This window comes from Varanus komodoensis, unplaced genomic scaffold, assembly GCF_004798865.1.
Source record: "Varanus komodoensis strain SLA01 unplaced genomic scaffold, ASM479886v1 scaffold14_3, whole genome shotgun sequence".
NCBI classification, from domain to species: domain Eukaryota; kingdom Metazoa; phylum Chordata; class Lepidosauria; order Squamata; family Varanidae; genus Varanus; species Varanus komodoensis.
The window spans coordinates 513,571-538,476 of NW_025335439.1; the positions used below are offsets into that span (position 1 = coordinate 513,571).

A 24,906-nucleotide genomic window follows, 5' to 3' on the forward strand; every position below is an offset into this window, starting at 1 on the left:
TTGACTATGCTAAAGCCTTTGATTGTGTGGATCACAACAAATTGTGGCAAGTTCTTAAAGAGATGGGAGTACCAGACCATCTTATTTGTCTCTTGAGAAACCTATATGCAGGTCAAGAAGCAACAGTGAGAACTGGACACAGAAACACTGATTGGTTCAAAATTGAGAAAGGAGTTCGGCAAGGCTGTATACTGTCGCCCTGCCTATGTAACTTATATGCAGAGCACATCATGAGAAAGGCAGGCCTAGATGAATCACCAGTTGGAATTAAGATTGCGGGGAGAAATATCAACAGTCTCAGATATGCAGATGATACCACTCTAATGTCAGAAAGTGAAGAGGAACTAAGCCTCTTGATGCATTGAAGGAGGAGAGTGCAAAAGCTGGCTTGAAACTCAACATTAAGAAAACTAAGATCATGGCATCCGGTCCTCTCACTTCCTGGCAAATAGATGGGGAAGAAATGGAGGTAGTGACAGATTTTATTTTCCTGGGCTCCAAGATCACGGCAGATGGGGACTGCAGCCAAGAAATTAAAAGACGCTTGCTTCTTGGGAGGATAGCTATGGCAAATCTAAACAGCATACTAAAAAGCAGAGACATCACCCTGCCAATAAAAGTGTGTATAGTCAAGGCTATGTTTTTCCCAGTTGCAATGTATGGCTGTGAAAGCTGGACCATAAGGAAGGCTGAGCGCCAAAGGACTGAGGCCTTTGAATTGTGGTGCTGGAGGAGACTCCTGTGAGTCCCTTGGACCACAAGGCGATCCATCCGGTCAGTCCTAGAGGAGATCAACCCTGACTGCTCTTTAGAAGGCCAGATGCTGAAGATGAAACTCATACACTTTGGCCACCTAATGAGAAGGAAGGACTCCCTGGAGAAGAGCCTAATGCTGGGAACAATAGACGGCAAAAGAAGAAGGGGACAGCAGAGAATGAGATGGCTAGATGGAGTCACTGAAGCAGCTGGTGTGAGCTTAAGTGGACTCTGGAGGATGGTGGAGGACAGGAAGGCCTGGAGGAAGGTTGTCCATGGAGTTGCGATAGGTCAGACACGACTTTGCAACTAACAACAACAACAGCAACATAGGAAGAAATTATGGTAACTATGTTGGTCTCTTCCAGTTTGCCGTATAGGATTTTTAAAAAATCCATTTGGCATGTGAGAAGGGAAGCCAGTACCCTTAGGCTTGTAGGTTGTGGCTGTGCCTTTTTATTATCATTGTATAGGACCCAGAATTTTTAAGCATAAATATGTATCTCTACAGCTTCATGGGTAGAATTTATAACTTGTACTAGTGGTTGTTTTGGTGTTATGTTTCCTATATTTCTAATGGAGATAATATAATAAAAAGTAAGGCTGAATGTTAAGAATTTAGTGGATTCCTCTTTTATGGAAGGCACATACTGAATCACAGACTACATAATAGCTACTACTTAATACACTTTAAGTCCTTTTTGGACATACAAGTGTCAGTGCTGGACTCTTTTGCTATCCAAGCAAGCATGAGGAGTAATATTTCAGATAAATTAACCTGGAGGATCATAGAATAATAGAATGGTAGAGTTGGAGGGGGCCAAGGAGGCCACCTGGTCTAGTCCGCTGCCCAGTGCAGGGCTCCAAGCTACATTATCCCACTCAGATGACTGTCCAGTTTCTTTTTGAATGCCTTTAGCGTGGGAGAGCCCATGACCTTCCCAGATAATTGGTTCCACTGTCATGTTTCTCTGACAGTGAGGAAATGTTTCTTGAATGAATCTGATTTGTTGCAAATTGAGCTGATTATTTCGTGTCCTACACTCTGGGATGAATGAGAAGAGATCTTGACCTTCCTCTTTGTGACAGTCTTTGAAGTACTTGTAGAGTGATGTCACATCTCCCATCAACCTTCTCTTTTCAAGGCTGAACTTACCCAGTTCTCTCACTGTCTTCTCATAGGACATGAGAGATGTGAAACCCCAAGGGCGGGTGGGGGGGGGGAATGTACCTTAGCAGAATGGTTTGTGTGTGAGAAAGAGAGAGATAGGGGAAGGGGGATTTACCCCTTTTCAAAAAGAGTGAAATGCTTGTTGAAAAGCATTGACACATTCTGGCAAGTGTTGATGCTGCAGTTCAAGAGAATCAAACCTGGAGTTGTAGAATTAGCTCATGTTTCTGGAAGGCAATGCCGACACACATTTGCTTAATTTTGAATATGAAATTTATTTCATGTTTGACTCATGGACTGGGTTTGTAGACAACTAGCAATGGTGGGCTTTTGGAATGGAAGCTTTTTATGGAAGCCCAGATTGCTTCCTGCAGGGTGGCTTGTTTGAGGGCAACAAATTTCCTTGACAACCTATAACTCTTTCTGTAAGTTATTGGACTCAAAATAACAGTGCTGTATAGCCATGTCCAAAATGCAACTCAAACAAGTTTCTTTTGGCAACTGGGCATTTGCAATCAACTCCTATGTAAGTTTAGCACCAAGTTCATGCATGGAGCATATGGGAGTCATTTTGGACTTAGGTTGTTGCACTAACCTTTGCTGAATTGGTCCTCTCTGATTGCTATACTTTCTGACCGTGTTTGCAATGCCTCTCTGTTATTTTGTCAACAGCTTCAACTAATTGTTCTCCTGAAACATCTCTTTTTATCTCTTGTTCAGTTATTTCACTTAGCCCTTTGTCTCCTTCTATTAATCTGAACCTCTTGGTCTTGCATGCTATTTTCTTTACTGTGAAATGTACCCCCTTCAATTCAGCCACTTCTCTTCCTTTAAAATACTCCTCAGAATTCTCACCTAAACTTCAAAAAATCCAAGGGCATTATGTATGTATGTGTTTGATTTACACAATTTGTCTACTGTTCCACATCCAAAGATTCCAGAGCTGTGAATAGTACAAAGTTAAATTAAAGAATCAAAACAATATATTAATACACTAAAGACAAGATAACATTAAAACCATGGCTGACCAGCAAAAAAGGATTCTTAGAACAAAAATGTCCTTGGCAGGCACTGGAAACAACACTGTGTTTACTGAAAATATGGGACAAGAGCCTGGCTTATTTCACTCCAGTTTAGGGACTGAGGTTATAGGTTTAACTATAAGAATGTTAAAGATATTCTTATCAGATTTTACATTTTATGAGAGAATTCATGATTGGTTTTGCTTGACACACCTGTGTTGAGATTGCTTCAGAAAGTTAATCAACCAGTTGTGTGCTACGTTTCACCAAAACTACCAGAAAATCAGGTTTACATATTAGTCAATATTTGCTTCCTTTACTTGAAGAGAGACTGATAGTTATTGAAAAACAATGGATCCACCTCTTTTGTAATCATGATTTTTTCCTGCTCTCCTAAGCCAAGTATTTGAATAATAGACACTTGGAAAGATGAGGGAGCCATTTGTGTGGAAGGAATGCGAAACTCTTGTCTCCAGGCTTTTATGCTAAATTGTGTGGCTGGAGAAGGGAAGAAGTGCTGAAAGACTGGCTCTTATCCTCATCCTTAGTTTTATAAACTACAATTTATCACACCTCAAATAATTGTCCAAACTGGGATTGGACAAGAGAGCATAAGCTTTGAAAAATGTTATTGTCATGAAAAATGATTAAAGTTCTGTTCTTTCTCTCAATACGACCACAGCCATCTTCCTAGCATGAGCACGAACGCAGCCATCTTCCCCACTCCGATCCGTGGTTGTGGCTTCCTCTAGTTGAGATTGCGATCACAGACAGACCTGTGCACACTTGCTGTGAAGTTTTTTTTTTGTGTGCTTTTTAGCACATACAGCACTGTACAGTATTATTCAATCCAGCATGGCTCCCAAGAAAGTGCAGAGCAAGCATGGTGGTAAAAAGAAAGTGCAGAGCAGTAATGAAGGTGATGAGAACAGGCAGAGCAGTAATGAAGGTGACCAGAATGTGCAAAGCAGTAATGAAGGTAACAAGAACGTGCAGAGCAAGAATGGTAAGAAGGAGGTTCTGAAGAAAATAACCGTTGAATTGAAGAAGGAAATTGTAGAAAAGCATGGGCGTGGTATTCGTGTGACTGATCAGGTCTCAGAGTACAAGATGGTGAAGTCGACAATCTCGACTATTTTGAAGAATAAAGATGCCATCAAAGGAGCTGATGTGGTAAAAGGAGTAACAATGTTAACCAAGCAGAGGACACAAGTGCTGGAAGAGGTGGAAAAACTTTTGTTAGTGGAGTTGAATGAGAAACAGCTGACAGGTTATAGCGTTAATGAAGCTATGATCTGTGAAAAAGCCAGGAAATTGTACAGTGATTTACTGAAAAAAACAAAAACAAACCCAACCTCCCCCCCCCCAAAAAAACCCTCTACAAGTGCAGCAAGTGATGAATTTAAAGCCAGTAGAGGGTGATTTGATAAATTCTGCAAGAGAAGTGGCATCCACAGTGTGATAACACATGGTGAGGCTTCCAGTTCTGACAAGGTCACTGCAGAAGCCTACTACAAGACAGAATTTGTGGAATTCATGAAGGCAGAAGGATACGTTGCTCAACAAGTGTTCAACTGTGATGAAATGGCTCTTCTGGAAGAAGATGCCGAACAGAACCTATATCACTCAGGAGGGAAAGTCACTGCCGGGCACAAGCCCATGGAGGACAGATTGACCCTTTTGCTGCATGTGAACACAAGCGCCGATCCGATGATTAAACCACTATTGGTGTACCATTCCCAGACCCCTCGTGCATTCAAGGAAAAGAATGTAAACAAGGCCAGACTGCCTGTCATGTGGAGGGCCAATGCAAAAGCTTGGGTCACAAGGCAGTTGTTCATGGAATGACTAAGGTGTTTGCACTCACCGTTAAGAAATATCTTTCTGACAACTGCCTGAAAGGTGCCTTCTTCTGATGGACAATGCCCCGGCACACCCTCCAGCCTTGGTGGATGATATGGATGGTGAGTGGACCTTTATGAAGGACCTTTATGACCTTCATAAAGGTCAAGTCCCCCCCACCCCCAACACGACACCTCTTCTGCAGCCCTTGGACCAGTGAATGATCTGCAATGTCAAGAAGCTGTACACAAAGGAACTCTTCACCAGGTGTTTTAATGTCACTGAAGAGGCATCCTTGACTCTGAAAGAGTTCTGGAAGAAACATTTCAAGGTCCTCCACTGCATCAACTTCATTGACGAAGCCTGAGAAGATGTCATGTACTGGACCTTAAGCAGCCTGGAGGAAACTGTGGCCAGAATGTGTCACTGAATGTGACTTTGAAGGGTCTGATGCACAGGTAGTGGAGGAGATTGTGTCCATGGACAGGAGTATGGGTTGTTGAGGACCATAAGGAGGAGCTGATGATGGAAGAACTTGCTGAATGCCAGAGTGAGCAGCAGAAGGCACTTGTTGAGGAGCATTCCACTGAGGAAGAGGAAGACTGGAGGGGGTTAGCAATAATGTGATAAAATCCATTATGGAAAAATGGAATGTGTGCCAGGACTTCTTTGAGAAACACCACCCCAACATAACTGTAACGAACAGAGTGTTGAATCTTATGAACAATAATGTGGTCTCTCATTTCTGGAGAGTTATGCAGTGCAGGAAAAAACAAGTGACAGTAGACAGATTTTTGCCAAAATTGACCCTGCAGCTAAGAGACAAAGAAGAAAGGAAACCCCTGAAGGAAATCTCCCCAATGTGCTTAAATACTCTATGGATATGTGTTTAAGATTAATATTTAACATTCTAATTTTACAGTAATCACACAATCCTGAAACAGTGAAAAAAATCCTAGTATGGGCTCGCAAGTGGCCATGTTAGGCAAAAAGTAGTAAGACATCTGTTCAAAATGAAATGAAAGGAAGACTGTAGGACTGTATTGTTACTGTAGGAAATCAAACCCTGGATACAACTAAAACACTTTAAGATTAATTTTGTTATTTCTGAAATTCATTTGTTACATATGTTTTGCCTTTAAGCAAAATATGGGTTGGAGAAATTTCTTGGTTAGGTAACAAATCTCATTCCTGAATGACTTTTCAATGAATAATTGTTTGGATCTATTCTAGACAGATATAATTATCTGTCTAGAACAGATAAGTCTAGATAATTCTAATTCTAGATAATTCTATTTAATTTATAGACAGATATAATTAAATATTGTCTATGAATATATTTTCTGATACATGACATGTAAAGTTGCTGCCTATAGTCTGCAAAAGCTGTACTGTAAGTAATTTATATGGATTAGAAACACATAGTTTCTGGCAAATAATGAAAATCAAAGTATTCTTGAGCATTCTGGTACTATAAGTCACTTTGATTGGGAAGCTTACCTAAAACCAAGCTTCTGTTCTCTGAATATCTTAAAGAATATGTATCAGTTTTCCCCTTATCAGACTTTCAGAGTATTAATTTTTAAAATACAAGATTTTTAAAAAATGTACTTCTGTTGTGAAATTTCAACAAAATAAAGTATGTATAAAAATAAGAAAAAGAAGAAATAATTTTGTACAAATCAAGTTCAGTTAATACATACAGTGCCTGACAGAAGTATTAACCACACTACCCTTTGATTTTCCATATGTTGTTGCTGTATAACCTACAATTGAAATGTATATCATTGACCAAGGCCATTTGCTGCACAGGAGATAACTAATGTGAGGATGTGTGTAAAATATATTGTGGCACACAAGTTAAATAAACAAAAAACAAAGTAGTGCTTGTTGGTTGTATACGTATTCATCCCTGCCATTGACGCTCCCCTGAGTCAGTACTTGGTAGAAGCACATTTGGCAGCACTTACAGCTGTAAGTGTGTATTAATGACCAAGTAATTACTGATGGGGGATCAGCTGTTCATTAATACTTCCCTTTTGGGTAAGGTAAGGCTTTTTCTGAAGTAGTGGTACCACTGCCAACACTGGATTGTGTTGTGTTTTGTCTTTGTTCAGTTATGCATTTACCACTGCCTAGACACATCTAGTCAACCTTTTAATCAATCATGGTGGCATACAAGTATCAGACCACAACTGTTGGAACTGATTCTAGGAAACTGGACAAGAAAGAGCATTGGGTACCTTACCAGTAACTATTGTAATAGTAGCATTAGTTATTGTTTAAGTGCCTAATATGCACTTTTTTGTTGGATATTATGAAGATACTCAATTTTATCCTTGAAGTACCCTGCAAAGTTTAAAGCAGACCTTCAGAGTGTTCCACAGACAGGTCACCAAGGCAGCTGTTAATAACTCCCATGCCAGAGCCTTTCTTCAGAATGGCTTGAGTAGTAGGCTTGGTAGGATACCAGCCCTAAAGATAATTTCAGTTGCTATGGATGCATCTAGGTTCAAGAATGAGAATCCTTGGCCAGTTTCTGGTAAGTACAATGAATTTCACCAGGCACCTTGCTCTTAATTATCTCTAACCAAACTAAAATCCACTTTTAAAATGTAGAGCAGAAACAACTGTTGCTGCCCTAGTGGAAACACAATAAAATTTTTGGTTCTAAAATTTAGTTAGTGTGGAATAATGATGTGCATATTTTGTTCCTATAGGTTAGTAGAGAGGGAAATACATTGTTTCTTTGTTCCTCTGAAAGTAGCTTTGTTCTGGGACAGGCAAAAATTATAGCAAGGTGACTTCAGTACTACTGCTTCCTACCTCTGGATTCTCAGTTACTGAAAGAATCTGAAGACTGCTGTTTGTTTGCTGTACTTTGGGACTATGGCATAGGTTTTTTTTTAATTCTATTTTTTAATTTGATTTTTACAGTCTTTCAACAAAACCATACATCAGCAAAAACTGCTGAGAATACAAAACAAAAATAGAACCAGAAACACATATCAAGAGAAAAGGGGAAAAACAAAACACCCCTTTCCCATATAGCCACAAGGTATGATCCAAGATACATTGAACTGGTCTTGAAAGTATTACTAATAATATACATGTATACATATATGCTCACACATATGCATGTAAATATTCAAAGTTCCTGCTGTACATCACTAATATAGGTTGAGGTAGGTTGACCAAATGTTGCAATGAGTGTTGAGATGAAGTTGTTGTAGGTAGTATACTCATAGGATGCCAATGATGACACAGTTTGTTAAAGTTCTCCATCTAGAGGCAAAAGGTTAGAAGACAATGGGAGCATCTTTGAGAGGTATACTGTGGTATTGTCACTCAAGCATATTGTCATTCAGGTCTTGCACTTCTTAAGGCCCTTTTGTTGTTTAGAAGCCCTGAACCAGAAGTTCTGTGCCCAGTATTTCCCTGGTAGATGGTATACCACTAATCCATGTGCAAGGTTTAATTTACATAACCCATTTATGTGTCTTGAACCATTTTGATTTATTTGACGGAATTTATTCATTTAAAAATCAAATGTCATCAAGTGTCATTTTAGTCTTCTAGCTGTAGTGGTTAAGAGTGCTGTACTAGAACTCAAGAGATCTTGGTTCTAGTACCTATTCAGTCAGTCACTACTTCTCAGGGTTGTTGTTGTGCAGATGAAAAGGAGAGGAGAACCACGTAAGCCATCTTGGGTTTCTTGCAAGAGGAAGAAAGTGGGATATAAATGCAGTGTACTAGTAGTTCACTGGAATGCATGGCACTTATCCATTCTTGTATTCTTTTTTTTCTCTTACATGTCAAAGAGCTTAGATGCTTAACTTCTCTATCTTTGAAGAATCCTGTTGACATTAGCCATGATTTAAAGGCCATAAATTAATGTTTGGGTGGGAATTGTGCATAGCACAAAGGCCTAAAAAAGATCTTTACTTTTTGTTTCCCATGAATTGTTAGCTTACTCTGTCTATCTAGAAATGTCTTTCTGTAGTGATCTGAGCCTACATTTATCCAGTTGATGCATAGCTTTTGAGCTCATGTATTTGTTAAACAACTTTTATTTGACTGTTCACTGTATCAGTATAATCCCCAGCATTTTCATCAGAAGGTTGGATGATAGAGCCCTACCTATCTAGGTTGCTGATCAGGTCCACACTGGTTTGGCTTAAGCATTCATGGAGCATGTGGCATTCTCAGACCATTTAGTAGATTCCATATGAAGAAAAAATGTATGGTATTTAAAAAATGCAATGTCTCGCCATGTTTTTCTGAGTTTCAGTGGAACCTAGAATTTTCAATTTGAGATTTTTAATGAGATTTTTAATAGAATTAAAAATAGAAGAAATTTAAATAATTCTTCTATAAATAGAAGAATTTTAAATAATGAATGAATGAATGAATGAATGTTTGGTTCCTATATTGGAGAAAATGCTGAGGAAACTATGCTTGGTATGTTATTATCCATACCACACCACACCACACCACACCACATTCTTGAATTTGCTTCTTTGCTTACCAGTAGTGTAAGGGAAATCTTAATTGTACTTTGTAAATAAAGCAAGGTTATAGTTTCAAAGTTTAAAGGCATTTTCCTAGCCACTCATATTGCCAAATACATTGAGTTCTTTTAACTGAGGTGTTATTTTTATTGTTTTAAATATTGGTTTTGTTGTGTTATATTGTAAGCCACTTTAGAATCATTTTAAGAAAAAGTTACAAATTTTTTAAAACATAAGTGTTTTCTCTTGCAAGACTGTAACATAGCTATCATTTTGGAAGTGGAATGTCTTAGACATGCATACTTATATTTCTAGGATTTGTATTTTTTCCATCTACATATTATATATGGTGAAATGTGCCAGTTTAAAGCTATGCCATGTTGACTCAAGTCTGCAAAGTGAGGACACTGGAAGCTAAGACTCATGATGTTGTGTCTTATCACAAATTGTGTTCACATACGAGCAAGACACAAGCATGGTTCAACATTCAGAAGGGTTCCTCTAGGTGTTTCATAAGGCAGTATACAATCAATGAGTCATGTTTGTTGGTTCTGGTTTTCCATCCTCCCTTCTTGATTTGGACTCGAAAGACCATGGGTAAGTATAGGTGCATAGAGTGTAAGTTGCAAGGAAGTACAGTTTGCAACATTGCCCAGCATTAGTGATTACAGGACATGTCAGGTAGGGCATCAGCTGTAACCTCATGCAGCTTGGGCCAAGGTGAGAGAACCTTCACTCTGGCCCTAAACTGCCAGTTCTTTGTCGTGGTCTCTGTGCATCACACATTATGGGTGATGCGCCTGCACGGTGCCTGCAGCTGGGAAAAATTCAAAGCTTTAACGGATTTTGGCAGGAACTCCGCACCCCCCCCCCCACTATGGTATAAAGGGTGGAGCGCCCACCATTTTCCCCAGTCTTCTTTCGATCACTTTGCTTTAAGCTGTTCGTTTCTCTCTCTACTCTATTGCATTTTACCTTGTTTTTCTTGTTTGCTGATTATCATAGTTCTTCTCTTGTTAGAAATCCGTTCAAAGTTCAAATCTTTACCTTCCCTGTTAGGACAGTTTTTCTCTTCCCCTTTTTCCTCTCCGCCCCCACAAATTGTTATATCTTTTCATATCTTTACTGTCTTCTATAGTTCTTATTCCTCAGTTCACTATCCATTCTTCTTCTTGATGGCTCAGCATGCGGCTTTTCGAAAGTGCTTGAAGTGTGGAGCCAAATGTCTCCTATGGACCCACATGAGCTATGCCTTCTCTGTCTTGGAGAAGGGCATTGGATTGAAAAATGTGGCCATTGCCAGTTGTTCACCAAACAGGCACGCAAGAATTGAGAAAATCGGCTGAGGAAGATCCTTTGGGATCAAGCCCTCATTGCTTCTTGCCACCCAGGCCTCTTCTACAGGCCCATCCATGGTGTCCTCCCCTTGTCCACCATCTGAGGGGGCTGCTTCCAAGGAGACCACTTACTCCTCCCATTCCTTCTTCCAAAAACAAAAGGAGAAGCGGAAGCATACTGGGCCTGAGGATTTGTTGGCACCAAAAAAGTCTAAGACTAAAGTCAACAAGGCCGAATGCAAGCAGCATATGCTTGCCCAGGAGCCTTGCAGGGACTTGGACTCGACCACCCCATCAGTCCCGATGGCCACTTTGGTCCCGACTCCTTCGGGTCTGACTGCCCAAGCCATCATGCAGGTTACACCGCCTGGATCCCCTCAAAGGATCTCATTGTCAGCTCCTTCAACTTTGGATTGCTCTGAGGCGGCTCTTCGCGGATCAATGTTGGACGGCAAGATACAGGATTCACCTCCCCACTTTCAACTGGGCCATCAATCGGCTTGCTCACCCACTCTGATGCCATCATCACCAGAGGTATCGCCGAGGCCTCCATCCGACATGTGTTGCCACCAGCGTGCCTTGGGCCATTTGTCTAGGATCTGGGTTCCAATGCCGTACGGCAGATTTGACCCATCTCAGTCCTATCCTTGGGACTACCCTCCACCGTACGGCTACTACCCCTTGCCTTTGGTGTGCAGGCATCGTCCTCATCTGTCCCGGGCAGAAGCGCCTTCCACTTCGGCGGCTGCACTTTCCCGACCTCCTCCATCTCCGGCTGGCTCTTCCTGCAGTCCTCTGTACCACTATGACTTGGACTTGGAGGACTCGGATCAGGCTTCCACCTCTCCTGATGCCGTCATTTCGACTCAGGGACCTGGGTTGCTGGAAGAGTTGTACCCCACATTTGGAGACCTTATGGTTCTCCTTGCAAGGTCACTGGAGATAGAAGTTGAACATCGGGTGAACACCAATGAGGACCACTTCTACGACATTGTTCGTAAGGAGCAATCATCTGCTATCTCCATCCCCTTGATAATGACTCTTTGCCAGGCTGTGACGGACACTTGGGAGTTTCTGAGCCAGCCACACCCAACGTCTCGGTGCTATGAGTCCATGTGTAAGGTTAGGGAGCAGGACATTCCATTCCTGCTCAAACATCCGAAACTGAATTCTTTAGTTGTCAAGTCATTGAAGGGTTGAGATAACAGGGAGCATTCAAACCCAAGAGACAAGGAGGGTTGGAAAATAGAGTTGATGTTGTGCCGTATCTACACTGCGATGGGACTGGGTTTACAGATACTGAACTACGAGGCGACGATGGCCAGGTGCTAGTACTTTTTGATGCAAAGGCAGGAATCCATCACCTCGACCATCCCGGAAAAGCAATGTGATCTGGCCCGTGTTTTTATCCGTGGGTCCATGCAGCTAGCCATACAGCAACTCAGTACAGCGCAGCATCATGTGGATTGCGATTTCCAGGTACTTGTCGGCTCCATTGCCTTACGCTGGCATGCGTGGCTACGCTCCTGCAATTTCCCAGATGAGATGAAGAGGTGCATTGAAGGCATGCCTTTCGACGGGTCCGGCCTTTTCAATGCCCACACAGACCACAAGCTCGAGTATATCTATAATGCTTGAGTCACCACTTGGAAGATGAAAATACCTAACCAGAACCGACGTAAGTGGCCACAGTCTCGTTCTTATTGGTACCAACCCTACCAGTGATACACCTCTCGCCAACAGAATCAGCCTCACCAACAACAAAACTGAGGCCAACCTGCCGCCCAATTCCAGCAGGGCCGTTGCCGTCAGTCCAACGACAAACGATAATGTTGATGGGACACGGGATCTTCTCTCTCCACCCACCTTCTCCCCTCCCTTTTGGGGACCGGCTGCAAGGCTGACTCCCCATTTGGGAGTCCATCACATCTGATAAGTGGGTATTTTCCATCATCGAGCATGGATATAAAATCGAGTTTGATACTGTACCCCCTTTGGGACCGATCAGTTACACCTCTCCATTGATGGTCCTCTGAGACGAGGTTTCCCAGCTGCTTCGTAAAGGGGCGATTCATCAGCTCTCTGCTCAGAGGGGCTTCATGGTTTCTACTCAAGATATTTTATGGTCCCGAAATGGGATGGTGGTCTACTTCGGATACTTGATCTATGTGGCGTTAACAAGTTCATCAAGACTGAGAAATTTCAACTGACCACCCTTCAGAATATCCTTCTGTTGCTCAGGAGAGAAGATTGGTTCGCTTCCCTGGACATGAAGGATGCATATTTCCACATTAGCATCCATCCATCACACAGGCGGCTACTCCGATTTACTGTTGGTTCTGACCTTTCGAGTATAACGTCCTCCCATTTGGACTTGCTACCGCTCCACAAGTCTTCACGAAGTGTATGGCCCCTGTTTGTGCCCACCTCAGGTTACAAAGTGTCCAGATTTACCCCTACCTGGACAAATGGTTGATTGTCTTCTCATCCAGAGAGAGCCTGCTTTTGGCCATCAATACCACATGTAGACTCTTAGATGAACTCGGACTCTGTATTAATATCGAAAAATCCTGCCTCGTTCCCTCACATGTCATTGATTTCATTGGCGCATGTCTTGACTCGATTCAAGGCAGAGTGTTTCTACCACCAGCTCGAATGGACAAGCTTCAGTCATCGATTCATCGCATCTACAATGGCCGGCCTACTCCTGTGCTTTCCATACAGAAGTTGCTTGGACACATGGCTTCCACAGTTGTTGTCATATCCAGCACTAGACTTCGAATGCGGTCTCTACAACTGTGGTTCAGCCGCCTCTTCCATCCTCAACATGACTCTCCAAATCATCTCCTACTCCCACCTGCTTTCATCCTTCGCACTGTGACTTGGTGGACGACCAAACACAATCTTTCCGTAGGAGTCCCCTTTCGCCAGCCACAACTGATGGTGACCGTCTACACCGATGCCTCCCTTTTGGGATGTGGAGCGCATTGTGCTAATCTCCATACCCAAGGCACTTGGCAGGGTCACAAAAAGTCCAGGCACATCAATTACCTAGAGCTTCTAGTGGTTTTCAAGGCTCTCCAGTCTTTCGAATCGACCCTTCAGGAACAAGTGGTTCAAATAGCCTCAGGCAATGTTGTGACTGTTTTTTACATCAACAAACAGGGCAGCACGAAATTGGTACCGTTAGCTCATCTTGCCTTGTGAATATGGGACTGGTGAATCCACAGGGGGATTACTCCTCTAGCAGTTCATCTCGCCAGTGTAGACAACCAAGAAGCGGATGCCCTCAGCAGGTGGATGTCCACAACTCACGAGTGGGAGTTGGACTGACAGATTTGTGACATTTTCCAACGCTGGGGTACCCCAACCATAGATCTATTCGCTACAGCGGCCAATTCAATGTGCATGAATTATTGCTTCCGGGCAGGCATCGGCCTGAATTCACTGGGAGATGCTCTGATGGTGAACTGGGCGAACACATTTTTCTACTCGTTTCCTCTGATTTCGCTAATCACAAAAACTCTGGCCAAAATTGTTCAAGACAAAGCCCAGGGAATTCTCATAACGCCGTGGTGGCCATACCAGCCCTGGTTTCCCACCATTCTCAATCTCTCCCAGCAAACATTTCATCTCCCACGAGTTCCTCATGTCATTATGCAGGAAAACGGGGCAATTCGCCATCCCAACCTCAACTCTCTGAATCTCACCACTTGGCTTATTCAGTGACTACCGCTTCTTCCTCTTCCTTGGTACCTACAACTTCATTGAACCTGACGATTCCGGTACAATCCTCGGTACTGACACAATCTTCGGTACCAACAGAACCCTCAGGTCCTGTATCAGATTTGAGTGTCCTTCACCCAGACATTCAATTTATTCTCCAATCTGCTCTACGACCGACAACTTGCCATTCCTATGAGGCTAATGGAAGCGTTTTACCTTTGCAGCTAGCAACCAATTTCTACCACAGTCAGCCTCAATTGACAATATTTGGCTCTTCCTGTTGCTCCTACACTAGCACAGACTTAAATCTACTTCTATTAAGGTTTACATCGCTGCGATTTCTCATTTTTGTGGTCTTATCTTCGGCTCCTCCATCTTCTCACACATTCTTGTCTGTCATTTCCTGAAAGGATTACAAAATCTCCAACCTCCAGTTCATTCAGGGGTACCAACATGGAGTCTCTCCGTAGTGTTGCAAGCTCTTAGTAAAGCTCCCTTCAAACCTTTAGCTACCACTGACTTACACTTGCTTTCTTGGAAAACAGCTTTTCTTGTTGCCATCACTTCAGCTAGGAGGGTGAGTGAGCTATGTGCTCTTCGTGTTGACCCTCCTTACCTCAACTTTCATAAGGAGAAGGTCATTCTCCGGACTGATCCTACATTCCTTCCTAAGGTCGTTACACCCTTTCACATCAATCAGGACATTGTTCTGCCAGCCTTCTTCCCTTCGCCTTTGACACCGATAGAAAAATCTCTCCATTCACGCGATGTAAGGCACTGCCTGGCTTTCTATTGGTCCCGTATGGAGAACTTCAGAAAGACCAAATGCCTTTTCATTAAATATTCGGAACATGATTGTCGTGCATGAAGCTCTGACAGAAACAGTGACTCACGAGGAGACCTTGCACTTGGCACCCAGTGCCCAAGGGTTGACCCCACAACCCAATGCAGGGACGGCTGAACCAGCTACTGCATCTTCCCCTGAGCCCCAGCATGTTGAGCAAACGCCTGGACCTTTATCAGCGACAGAGAGTCATGAGAAAGAGGGAGCTGCAAGTTCTACGCAGAAAGAGGCAGAGCAAACTGTCTCCTCCCCCCCTGATGCTGATCTCTCTGAGCCAGAAACAGAAGACACAATAGGTTTCGTAGATTTCTCAAAAGCCGCGAACAGACGTCCTTTATGCAGATTTGAACAACTACAAAGTAAACAGTATAAGAGGGAAGAAAGGCGTGACTTGGGAGAATGATCCCACGTGGGCTCAGAGAGAAAGAGAAGCCATTATAGGGCTGAAATCTGCTTAGCAAGGACCGCTATTAGGGAACTTATCTACAGAATTGTAAATCTTGTAGACAATTAACATTAAAGGACTTTAGTTTTATTGTTCTACGAAGAGTGGGATGTCTACATAACTGGCCCTCGACAGTACGTCAGCCCTATAAATCCTCCTCCACAAACACAGCAGAGCAAAGAAAAAAATTTTTTTTTTCTCTTCAGCACTACTTTACCATCCAGAAGAAATTTCATTCTAACCTTCTGCCTTTCATAAACAACAACAATGTAGTCGCCTGTCCCCACCATTCAAGACCTTCAAGCTTTAAGAGAAGAAAATTCCTTCTTGAGAACAAAATACAATCAAGCAACACAGCAAATTGATTTGATGAAGATTGAACTAGATAATCTTCAGGCCAAACTACAAACAGCTATTGCTTCAAAGCAAAATCAAGAATTAACACTGCGCAGATGCCCCCTTGAAGCCTCCCCCCCCGAAATACGATGGCAAGAAAGAAGGATTTACAACTTTCAAAGCACAAGGTGAACTCTACATCAGTCTATGCCTTCCTGACTTCCCCAACGAAAAGATGAAGGTAGGATTTCTAAGAAATCAACTTATGAGAGCCCCTGCCCACTGGGCAACTGCGAGGCTTATTGCTCAAGACCCTATACTAAATGATGCTAATCTATTTCTTAATGCCCTGGGGGAGTTCCTTGGTGTTGAAGCTTGCAAGGAAATAGCCATACGGGAGATTAAGCATCTGAAACAAGGGCATGCCTCAGCCACCGACTACACCACCAAGTTCCAGCTCCTCATGAATGATTTAGGGTGGAATGAGGAAGCCTTGATGGTACAATACCGCGAGGGCTTGAGGGAGGAGGTTTTGGATGATTTGTCATGTACATCAATGCCAAAAAACTTGCAGGAGTGAATGACTTTAACGATTTAGATAGATGCACGGCTCAGTGAAAGGGCCCACGCCAAGCAGGAACGCCATGCTGGCCTACAGCCAACTAAAACAAGATGGTTCCTGCGTGCGGAAGCCAGCCCCCAGCAATTCCCGCCCAAGAGCTACGTTGCCATGGCAACACCCCAGCCAGAGCAGGAACCAGAGCCTATGCAGCTGGGAGCAGGCGGGCCTCGCATTCCAAGGGGAGATAGGGCCTAGCACTGCACTGCCAGGTAATGCTTTATCTGTGGACATAACAGCCACATGGCATGGTCCTGCCCTTTAAAAAAGCAGACGGGAAACTTCCAGTCCCAGCGTCATTAAGCACTGCGACACTCGGACCCTCCCACACATCACAAGGATGCCAAGCCCAGGGAAAAGCTTCCACAGCTCGACACCTCCTGCTGGATATCTCATTGCAAGCACACTCACAGCCTGCAATTCGAGCCATAGCACTGATTGATAGTGGCGCCACTGCTTCCTTCATGGATGAGGAATTTGCTCAAAAGCACTGTTTCCCTACTTCAACACTAGCAACCCCGCTCCAGGTGGATTCCATCCAAAAACGTCCCCTGCAAGGAGGCCCCTCCTTTCTCCAATCTTCACCACTCACCCTGCAAATTGGGAAACACTGCGAACAAACAGCTTTCCTACTAGTGAAGGACTTACAATACCCTGTAGTACTGGGCATGGACTGGTTAATCAAACACAGACCTCAAATATCTTGGGACTCAGGGCAAATACACTTCAACTCTGACTTTTGCTCACAACACTGTAATAGCCCTACATCCCAAACACCTCTCACCTCCTCCCCTCCCTCTACCACTGCACTTCCCCCACAATATCAAGACTTTTGGGACGTTTTTGACCCGCAAGAGGCTGACAAACTACCACCGCATCGCTCATGTGACATGGAGATTCATATACAGCCGGGAGCAACTCTCCCAGTCGACAAACTACAATCCATGTCACTTAAGGAACTCCAAGTCATCAAGGACTTCATATCCACCAATTTAAAAAAAGGCTTCATACGCCCTTCTTCGTCACCCACTTCAGCAACCCCTATCATCGTACCTCGGAAGAATTCTGAAGAACTTAGGGTCTGCATCGACTACTGCTGTCTAAACGCAATTACTGTCCCAAATAGGCACACTATGCCACTCATCTTGGAGATTTTGGAACGTCTAGGCCAAGCATGCATTTTTACCAAGCTAGACCTTTGCAATGCCTACAATTTACTGCGCATACGTCCTGGCTACGAACATCTAACTGTCTTCTCAACGAGATTTGGCACCTTCGAGTTTCGCGTAATGCCATTTGGCCTTTTAAATATGGGACAATCATTTTGCAGATTGATAAATGAAATCTTCCATGATTTCCTTGATGATTTCCTCATTGCCTACCTGGATGATTTACTGATCTTCTCCAATGACCCTGAATCTCATGTTCACCACGTACAAGCCGTCCTCCAGCACATGCGAGAACACCACCTCTCAGCCAAGCTAGAGAAATGTGAAGGTATACAACTTCTCTCATTACCTTGGCTACCGCATTTCCCCAGATGGGCTACAGATGGATCCAGAGAAGATATGAGCAGTATTATTCTGGCAACCCCCTTGAACGAAAAAAGAACTTTAGAAGTTCTTGGGTTTCACGAACTTCTATCGCCGATTCATACCACACTTTTCTCGTCTAACTGCACCTTTGACTGACCTCTTGAGGGACATGGGGCGCTGCCTCAATTGGCCACCCGACGCTGCAGCCGCCTTTATCTCCATGAAACACCAATTTACTTCAGAAAACCAGCTGATCCACCAAGATACTTCTGCACCTTGCATGCTACAGACTGATGCCTCGGACAAAGCCATTGGAGCTGTTCTCTTGCAATCAATAAATACATCCACCGATAACCTCAGACTGGTGGCTTTCTATTCCCGCAAGCTGTTCAACTCAGAACGTAACTACACAATCTGGGAAAAAGAACTGCTAGCGATCAAAGCTGCTCTTGAAGAATGGTGACATTTACTTGAAGGCTCTCCTCACAGGATCCTCATCCAAACGGATCACAAGAACCTTGTTCACTTCACTTCTGCCAAAATCCTTAAGCAAAGACAAGCATGATGGGCTCTGTTCTTCTCTCGTTTGCACTTTCAAATCGAGTATATATCCCCTTCGAAAAACCTCTGGCTGACGCGCTATCCAGAAAATCTGAGTACTTCCCTGATAACAAAGAACAACCCAAACCTACTCCTATCTTGCAACCTGAAATCGCAGCCGCAACCTCCATCTCTTCTTCATACAGCGATGACATCCAACATGCACAACGAGCCGACCCCTTCGTACGCATGAAGAAAGACCAAAGAAGGAACAACTCCCTTCCTAACCCCTTTTCGTTCAAGGCTGACATCCTACTCTACAATTGTGTCCCTTATGTTCCAGTTTCACTTTGTGAACGAATGCTGCAACAATGCCATGACTCTGCATCCGCAGGCCATTTCGGGGTCTACAAAACACTTCACACCCTCTCTAGAGACTATTAGTGGCCTCACATGTACCATGACGTCAAAACGTGTGTACTCTCTTGCCCCACATGCCACCGTTCCAAACGACAACAGGGAAAGCCACCGGGACTACTCCAGCCAATAGAATTGCCTCCCGGACCCTGGCATACCTTCTCAATGGACTTCATAACTGATTTACCCAAATCCAGCGGCTTCAACACCATACTAGTAGTTACAGACCTCTTTACCAAGATGGCCCACTTCATTCCCTGCACAGGACTATCCTCCACCAAGACTACCACCTCCCTCTTCATCCACCATATTACAAAGCACATGGGTGGCCCCTTGCTTTAATTTCAGACAGAGGCAGTCAATTCACATCCTGATTTTGGTGGGAACTCTTGACCTTACTCAGAGTCGACCTCTGCCTCTCCTCTGCTCATCACCCACAAACCGACGGTCAAACAGAACGCCTCAATGCCACTCTTGAACAATACCTCCGCTGTTACATTATCTACCAACAGGATGACTGGCTCTCCTTTCTCCCACTAGCAGAATTCGCATATAACAATTCTGTCCATGGCTACACCCGTCTAACTCCTTTCTTTGCCAACCTGGGTTATCACCCTCGAGCATTTCCCTCATCACTTCCCTCGTCATCCGTCCCCGCCTCTGGGAATTTCCTCAACGATTTAGCCTCGGTGCAGTCCATTCTTAAACAACAATTAGACAAAGCCAAGTTGATCTACAAAGAAGTCGCTGATCGACGAAGACAACCTGGACCTGTCCTACATGTTGTTGACTGGGTCTGGTTGTCCACTGATTACCTCCCCCTTTCCGTACCCTCTCGCAAATTAGCCCACAAACGGGTCGGACCATTCCGCATTGTCGCTCAAATCAATCCCATCATCTTTCGCTTGACCCTGCCCTCCTCCATGAAAATTCATCTGGTCTTCCACCGATCGTTGCTCTCTCCAGCTCCGCAACGACACCCACTCTGCACCCTACTCCCTCCTCCTCCACCTGTTACAGTAGATGGAGAAGAAGAATTTGAAATCGAACAGATTCTTGACTCTAGATTCCAAAGAGGACGCCTACAATATCTTATACATTGGAAAGGCTACCCTCCTGAAGAAAGAAGTTGGGAATCCACCTCCAACATTCATCCACCTATCCTACTACGACAATTTCACTCTCATTTCCCACATAAACCAGGTGGATCTCCACCACATACTCATCGAGAAGGGGGAGGTCCTGGAGGGGAGGATAGTGTCATGCATGAAGCTCTGACAGAAACAGTGACTCACGAGGAGACCTTGCACTTGGCACACAGTGCCCAAGAGTTGACCCCACAACCCAGTGCAGGGACGGCTGAACCAGCTACTGCATCTTCCCCTGAGCCCCAGCATGTTGAGCAAACACCTGGACCTTTATCAGAGACAGAGAGTCATGAGAAAGAAGGAGCTGCAAGTTCTACTCAGAAAGAGGCAGAGCAAACTGTCTCCTCCCCCCCCCCCCGATGCTGATCTGAGCCAGAAACAGAAGACACAATAGGTGTCGTAGATTTCTCAAAAGCCGAGAACAGATGTGTTTTACACATATTTGAACAACTACAAAGTAGTGTAAGAGGGAAGAAAGGCGTGACTTGGGAGAATGATCCCACGTGGGCTCAGAGAGAAAGGGAAGCCATTACAGGGCTGAAATCTGCTTAGCAAGGACCGCTATTAGGGAACTTATCTATAGAATTGTAAATCTTGTAGACAATTAACATTAAAGGATTTTAGTTTTATTGCTCTACGAAGAGTGGAATGTTTACATAACTGGCCCTCGACAATGATAAAGACTCGGCTGTTTCTTCCCAGAGACTCTCCAGATGGATCGTCCAGACCATTGAATTGACATATCAGTTGTCGAAGCTAGAGCTCCCTGTCATACCCAAGGATAATTCTACAAGAGCTGTGGCAGCTTCTTCAGCTTTTTCTGCTGGCATCCCATTGCCTGACATCTGTAAGGCGGCAACCTGGACAACCCCTTGCACATTTACTAGACACTATAGACTTGATGTCCATGCCAGACAGAACTGCTCCTTCGGTCATGCTGTCCTTTCTTCAATTCTTCACTGATGACACCATCCCACCTACAGGTTAGTAAGCTTACTAGTCACCCAGAATGTGTGGGTCCCACCCAGAGATCACGATGAAGAAAGGCAGGTTGCTTACCTGTAACTGTCGTTCTTTGAGTGGTCATCTGTGCATTCACACAACCCACTCGCCGGCCCCACTCGGTGTTAGTGACTAGGTTTGTGCAGGTTTTTCTTCTGTATTACCATTGAATATTTTATTTTATATTTTTATTTATTTATTTTTCAATTTATATCGTGTCTTTTTCCTACAAAGGGCTCAAGGCACCTTACATCATTCTCCTCCTCCATCTTATCCCCACAACAACAACCCTTTGAGGTAGGTTGGGCTGAGAGTCTGTGACTGGCCCAAAGTCACCCAGTTGGCTCCATGGCTGAGTGGGGACTAGAACCCAGATTGTCCCAGTCCCATGCTCTTAACCACTACACCACACTGGCTCTCATGTGTATGAGTATGTTCTTTTCTTTAATTCTCTTAACTGGTGTCGTCTGACACTGACTGCTCATCCATCACGAGGCAATTGGATGGTCTCCATGAGACTGGGGAAAATGGCGGGTGCTCTGCCCTTTATATCATAGCAGGGGAGGGGTGTGGAGTTCCCACCAAAATCCGTTAAAGCTTCAAATTTTTCCGGGCTGCAGGCACTGTGCAGGCGCAGCACCCATACTGTGTGAATGCACAGATGACCACTCAAAGAACGACAGTTACAGGTTAAGCAACCTGCCTTTTTTTAGATTTTTAATTTTCCCTTTAAAAAAAAAAAAGGAAATTTGCTGTTACATGAACAAAATAAAAACAAACTAAAGAGAATTAGTCACTCAGCTGTCAATACTACCTCATCCTTATTTCAATTGATAATTTCCTCCTACCACTTCTGCACTATCAGAATACTGGCAAGAATTCTGGAATTCTTTTCAAAACACAGAACCACTGGCAGTATTCTTGCTTCAGAGTAACACTGAGCTTGCCCAACATAATTTTGCCAACATTTGCTCCAATTGGCTTTCATGGAGTACAAAAACCTCCATAACTTTTAAACAATTGCTCAAAACTTCAGTAAGCCAATGACTGGTGTGTGTTTCCTTTACAAAACTGAATAAAGTATGTCAGTAGTTCCCCCCTCCCCCCGAAAAAAATGCTAGGACCCAGCATGGTCTCGAAAGTTAAAATGTGTCAGCTTCCTTCACTTTATACTAGCTGTACCTCTGGCAATTTACATCAGATCTTTCCAAATTTTGCATAACTTTGGAACTCATTGAGTAGTTCGTGGATGACAAACTTCACATTATTAGCTAAGCAGGTGTTGTTTTTATAAGCAATAGAAATTTGAGGCTTGTAATTGTGGCAGGTTTTTGGGTGATTCACCTCCTGTGCCTTTTAATAAAAGCTCTATTTGTGTACATGGTGCTTCACAGATATGAGATGTGACATGTCCTTATCCCAATGGACTTTTTTGAATTTGATCCCAGGAAACAAGAAGTGAAGGGTCAGATAAATGAAAGAATGAATAGGGAAAGAGTATGCAAGGATTCCAGTTACACATACTTTGTCCTAGTGACGGTAAGGTGTAAGTACTTGGGACAGAGTCTTCTGAGGAAAGACAAGTTTTAAGGAGAAACATAATGGAAATAATGGTGGCATCGATACACACACAAACTGAATAAATGAGCCATGTAAGAGTGGTTACTTATTTGTGATTTAAAAAAATATTGTGACCTTTATTAAAAGCAAATGTTACTGTTTACTTTGAGAATAATAATTTACATCAAATTATTAGTGGGAGCCAGTGTCATGTAAATATGGGTGACAGCTTGATTGAGTTGGGGGAAATGCTTGAAGGATTTAATGTGCTGCTGAAATCACTGTCATTTTTTGACATTTGTGCCATTACTGTACTAGCCGGAAACCAGAGCTTTTATGCCTGACTTCCTGTAATTGAGTTATTCTAGACAAATTTCCACTAGACATTGTACAATAGTTTTACTATTGAATTATTGTGTATATTTTGAGACTTGCTTTCTTTGATTTCCTCAGTTCTAAACTGCATTCTGGGTGTGCTAAGAATGTTTTGTGTTGAACTGTACATATTACATTCCCGTTTGCATCTTGTGGCAAGGGCAGCACAGTTTTAGTTTTGTTTTATAATGGAGCATACACATTGTATCAGTTTTGTAGGAAAGTCAGTACAAATGCCTGAAAAAAAGAATGTGTTGTGCAGATGATAGAATCTGTCTGAACATTAATTATATATTATTTTAAGGACAAAATATCTGGTTTACTGCAGCTATAGATTTGGCTAGTTAAAAAAATGAGATTGACAAAGCATGGAAGTTTGCAAGCATAAAACAACTCTTACATAGAACATAAATAGAACAGCTCACATTGCATAGATCTCCCTTCTGCTTTTTTAAAGTGACTTTCCAGTTGATGTGAAATGAAAGTGCTTTTGTAGGAACTGTTGGTACTGAATAATCAGTTTGCATAGAAAACTAAGTTTTGAGAGTATGTTTGTTTTATTCTAACATGCCTGTTAGAAGAAACAACATGTGCTTATATTCTCCTCCTCTTTATAAAAAATAGGTTCCAAATATATGCTTGATCCATACAATGACCGAGCCACCAGTTTGACTTACCAAATTTGCATTGAGTCAAAAGTTATGATTTCTAGACTTACCTAGCCGGAATTTTGGTCTCTGGGGTCTTTCTGTTTAGTACAGTCAACATAAAACTTTTTCCAATTCTGACGGTTATTTAAATGATTCTGCAGGTGCTTACAGGGTAATAAGACTTAAGCTAGTTGCTTTCCCTTTGTGCTTAACTTTTTTCTGAGTTAAATTTGCAGATTAATTAGTTTATAGTAAAATGAACATCTGCAAATAAATATTTGTGACAGGCTAAGAAGCATAAAGACTCTTACCTCAGCATAGATTCAATGGAATGTTACTCCTTAATGTCTTCTTGTGAAATATATTTTGTTTCCATGGACATATATTTGAATCTGAGGTTTGTGTGAACAGAGATAAACTAATAATCATATGTGTGTTTACTCAAAACTAAATATTATATTGAAGGGCACTTTACTCCGTAGTAAGTGGGTTTAGAATTCCAACATGTCTTCCAGTTTTTAATGTGCAACCTAGAGCAATGTACTAGTGGAATACCTATTACACTGATTTTTTACTAGATGCATTTTTGCTTAATTTCTTGTTTTGCTGCATGGTTATTCTGGAGCTATAACATTCTCCTATTCTAAGTCTTCCTGATGCTTGGAAAAAAACACCATTATTACTTAATACAAAGGAGTTGTACTGTTGTACTGTTAGAAAGACAGATTATTTATAGGAAGATGTATTTTGATCTTCCGCTTTAGATCCCTGACTGGCAGTAAATAAAGAAATTAGTTGGTGGCAACTATCAATTATCACAGTGTGAAAACTAATATTAAAAGTTGTTTGAGAGCATTTCAGAGGCTGACAAGTGCACGGCCCACATTGTGAATACTACAGTCATAATAGAACTTACGTTCCTATTAAATGAAATGCCCTCTGTCTTTTAAAGGATCTTAAATAGAAACATAGAAACAGAGCAAATCAGAAGGGGTCTCCCAGGCCATCTAGTCTGACCTGCGGCACCAGCCGGCTCCACTCACGACATGCCCACCATGTGCATGTCCAGC

At 42.8% G+C, this 24,906-nt stretch overlaps 1 protein-coding gene across 3 annotated transcripts in view; it reads left to right on the plus strand.

The window, feature by feature from the left end:
• The window catches only part of GMDS (GDP-mannose 4,6-dehydratase), a 422,539-nt gene that overhangs the window by 7,506 nt on the left and 390,127 nt on the right, over window positions 1–24,906 (plus strand). The window contains exon 2 of one of the 3 annotated variants that reach the window (XM_044424559.1): window positions 3,632–15,327. The exons of 1 other annotated variant lie outside the window; for it this stretch is intronic. In XM_044424559.1, coding sequence (XP_044280494.1) covers window positions 10,715–11,839 — 1,125 coding nt within the window. In that variant the 5' untranslated portion in view covers window positions 3,632–10,714 and the 3' untranslated portion in view covers window positions 11,840–15,327. Of the gene's footprint in view, window positions 1–3,631; window positions 15,328–21,103; window positions 21,233–24,906 lie in introns of those variants that run through there. One more of the 3 variants, XM_044424560.1, reaches the window with a different exon arrangement.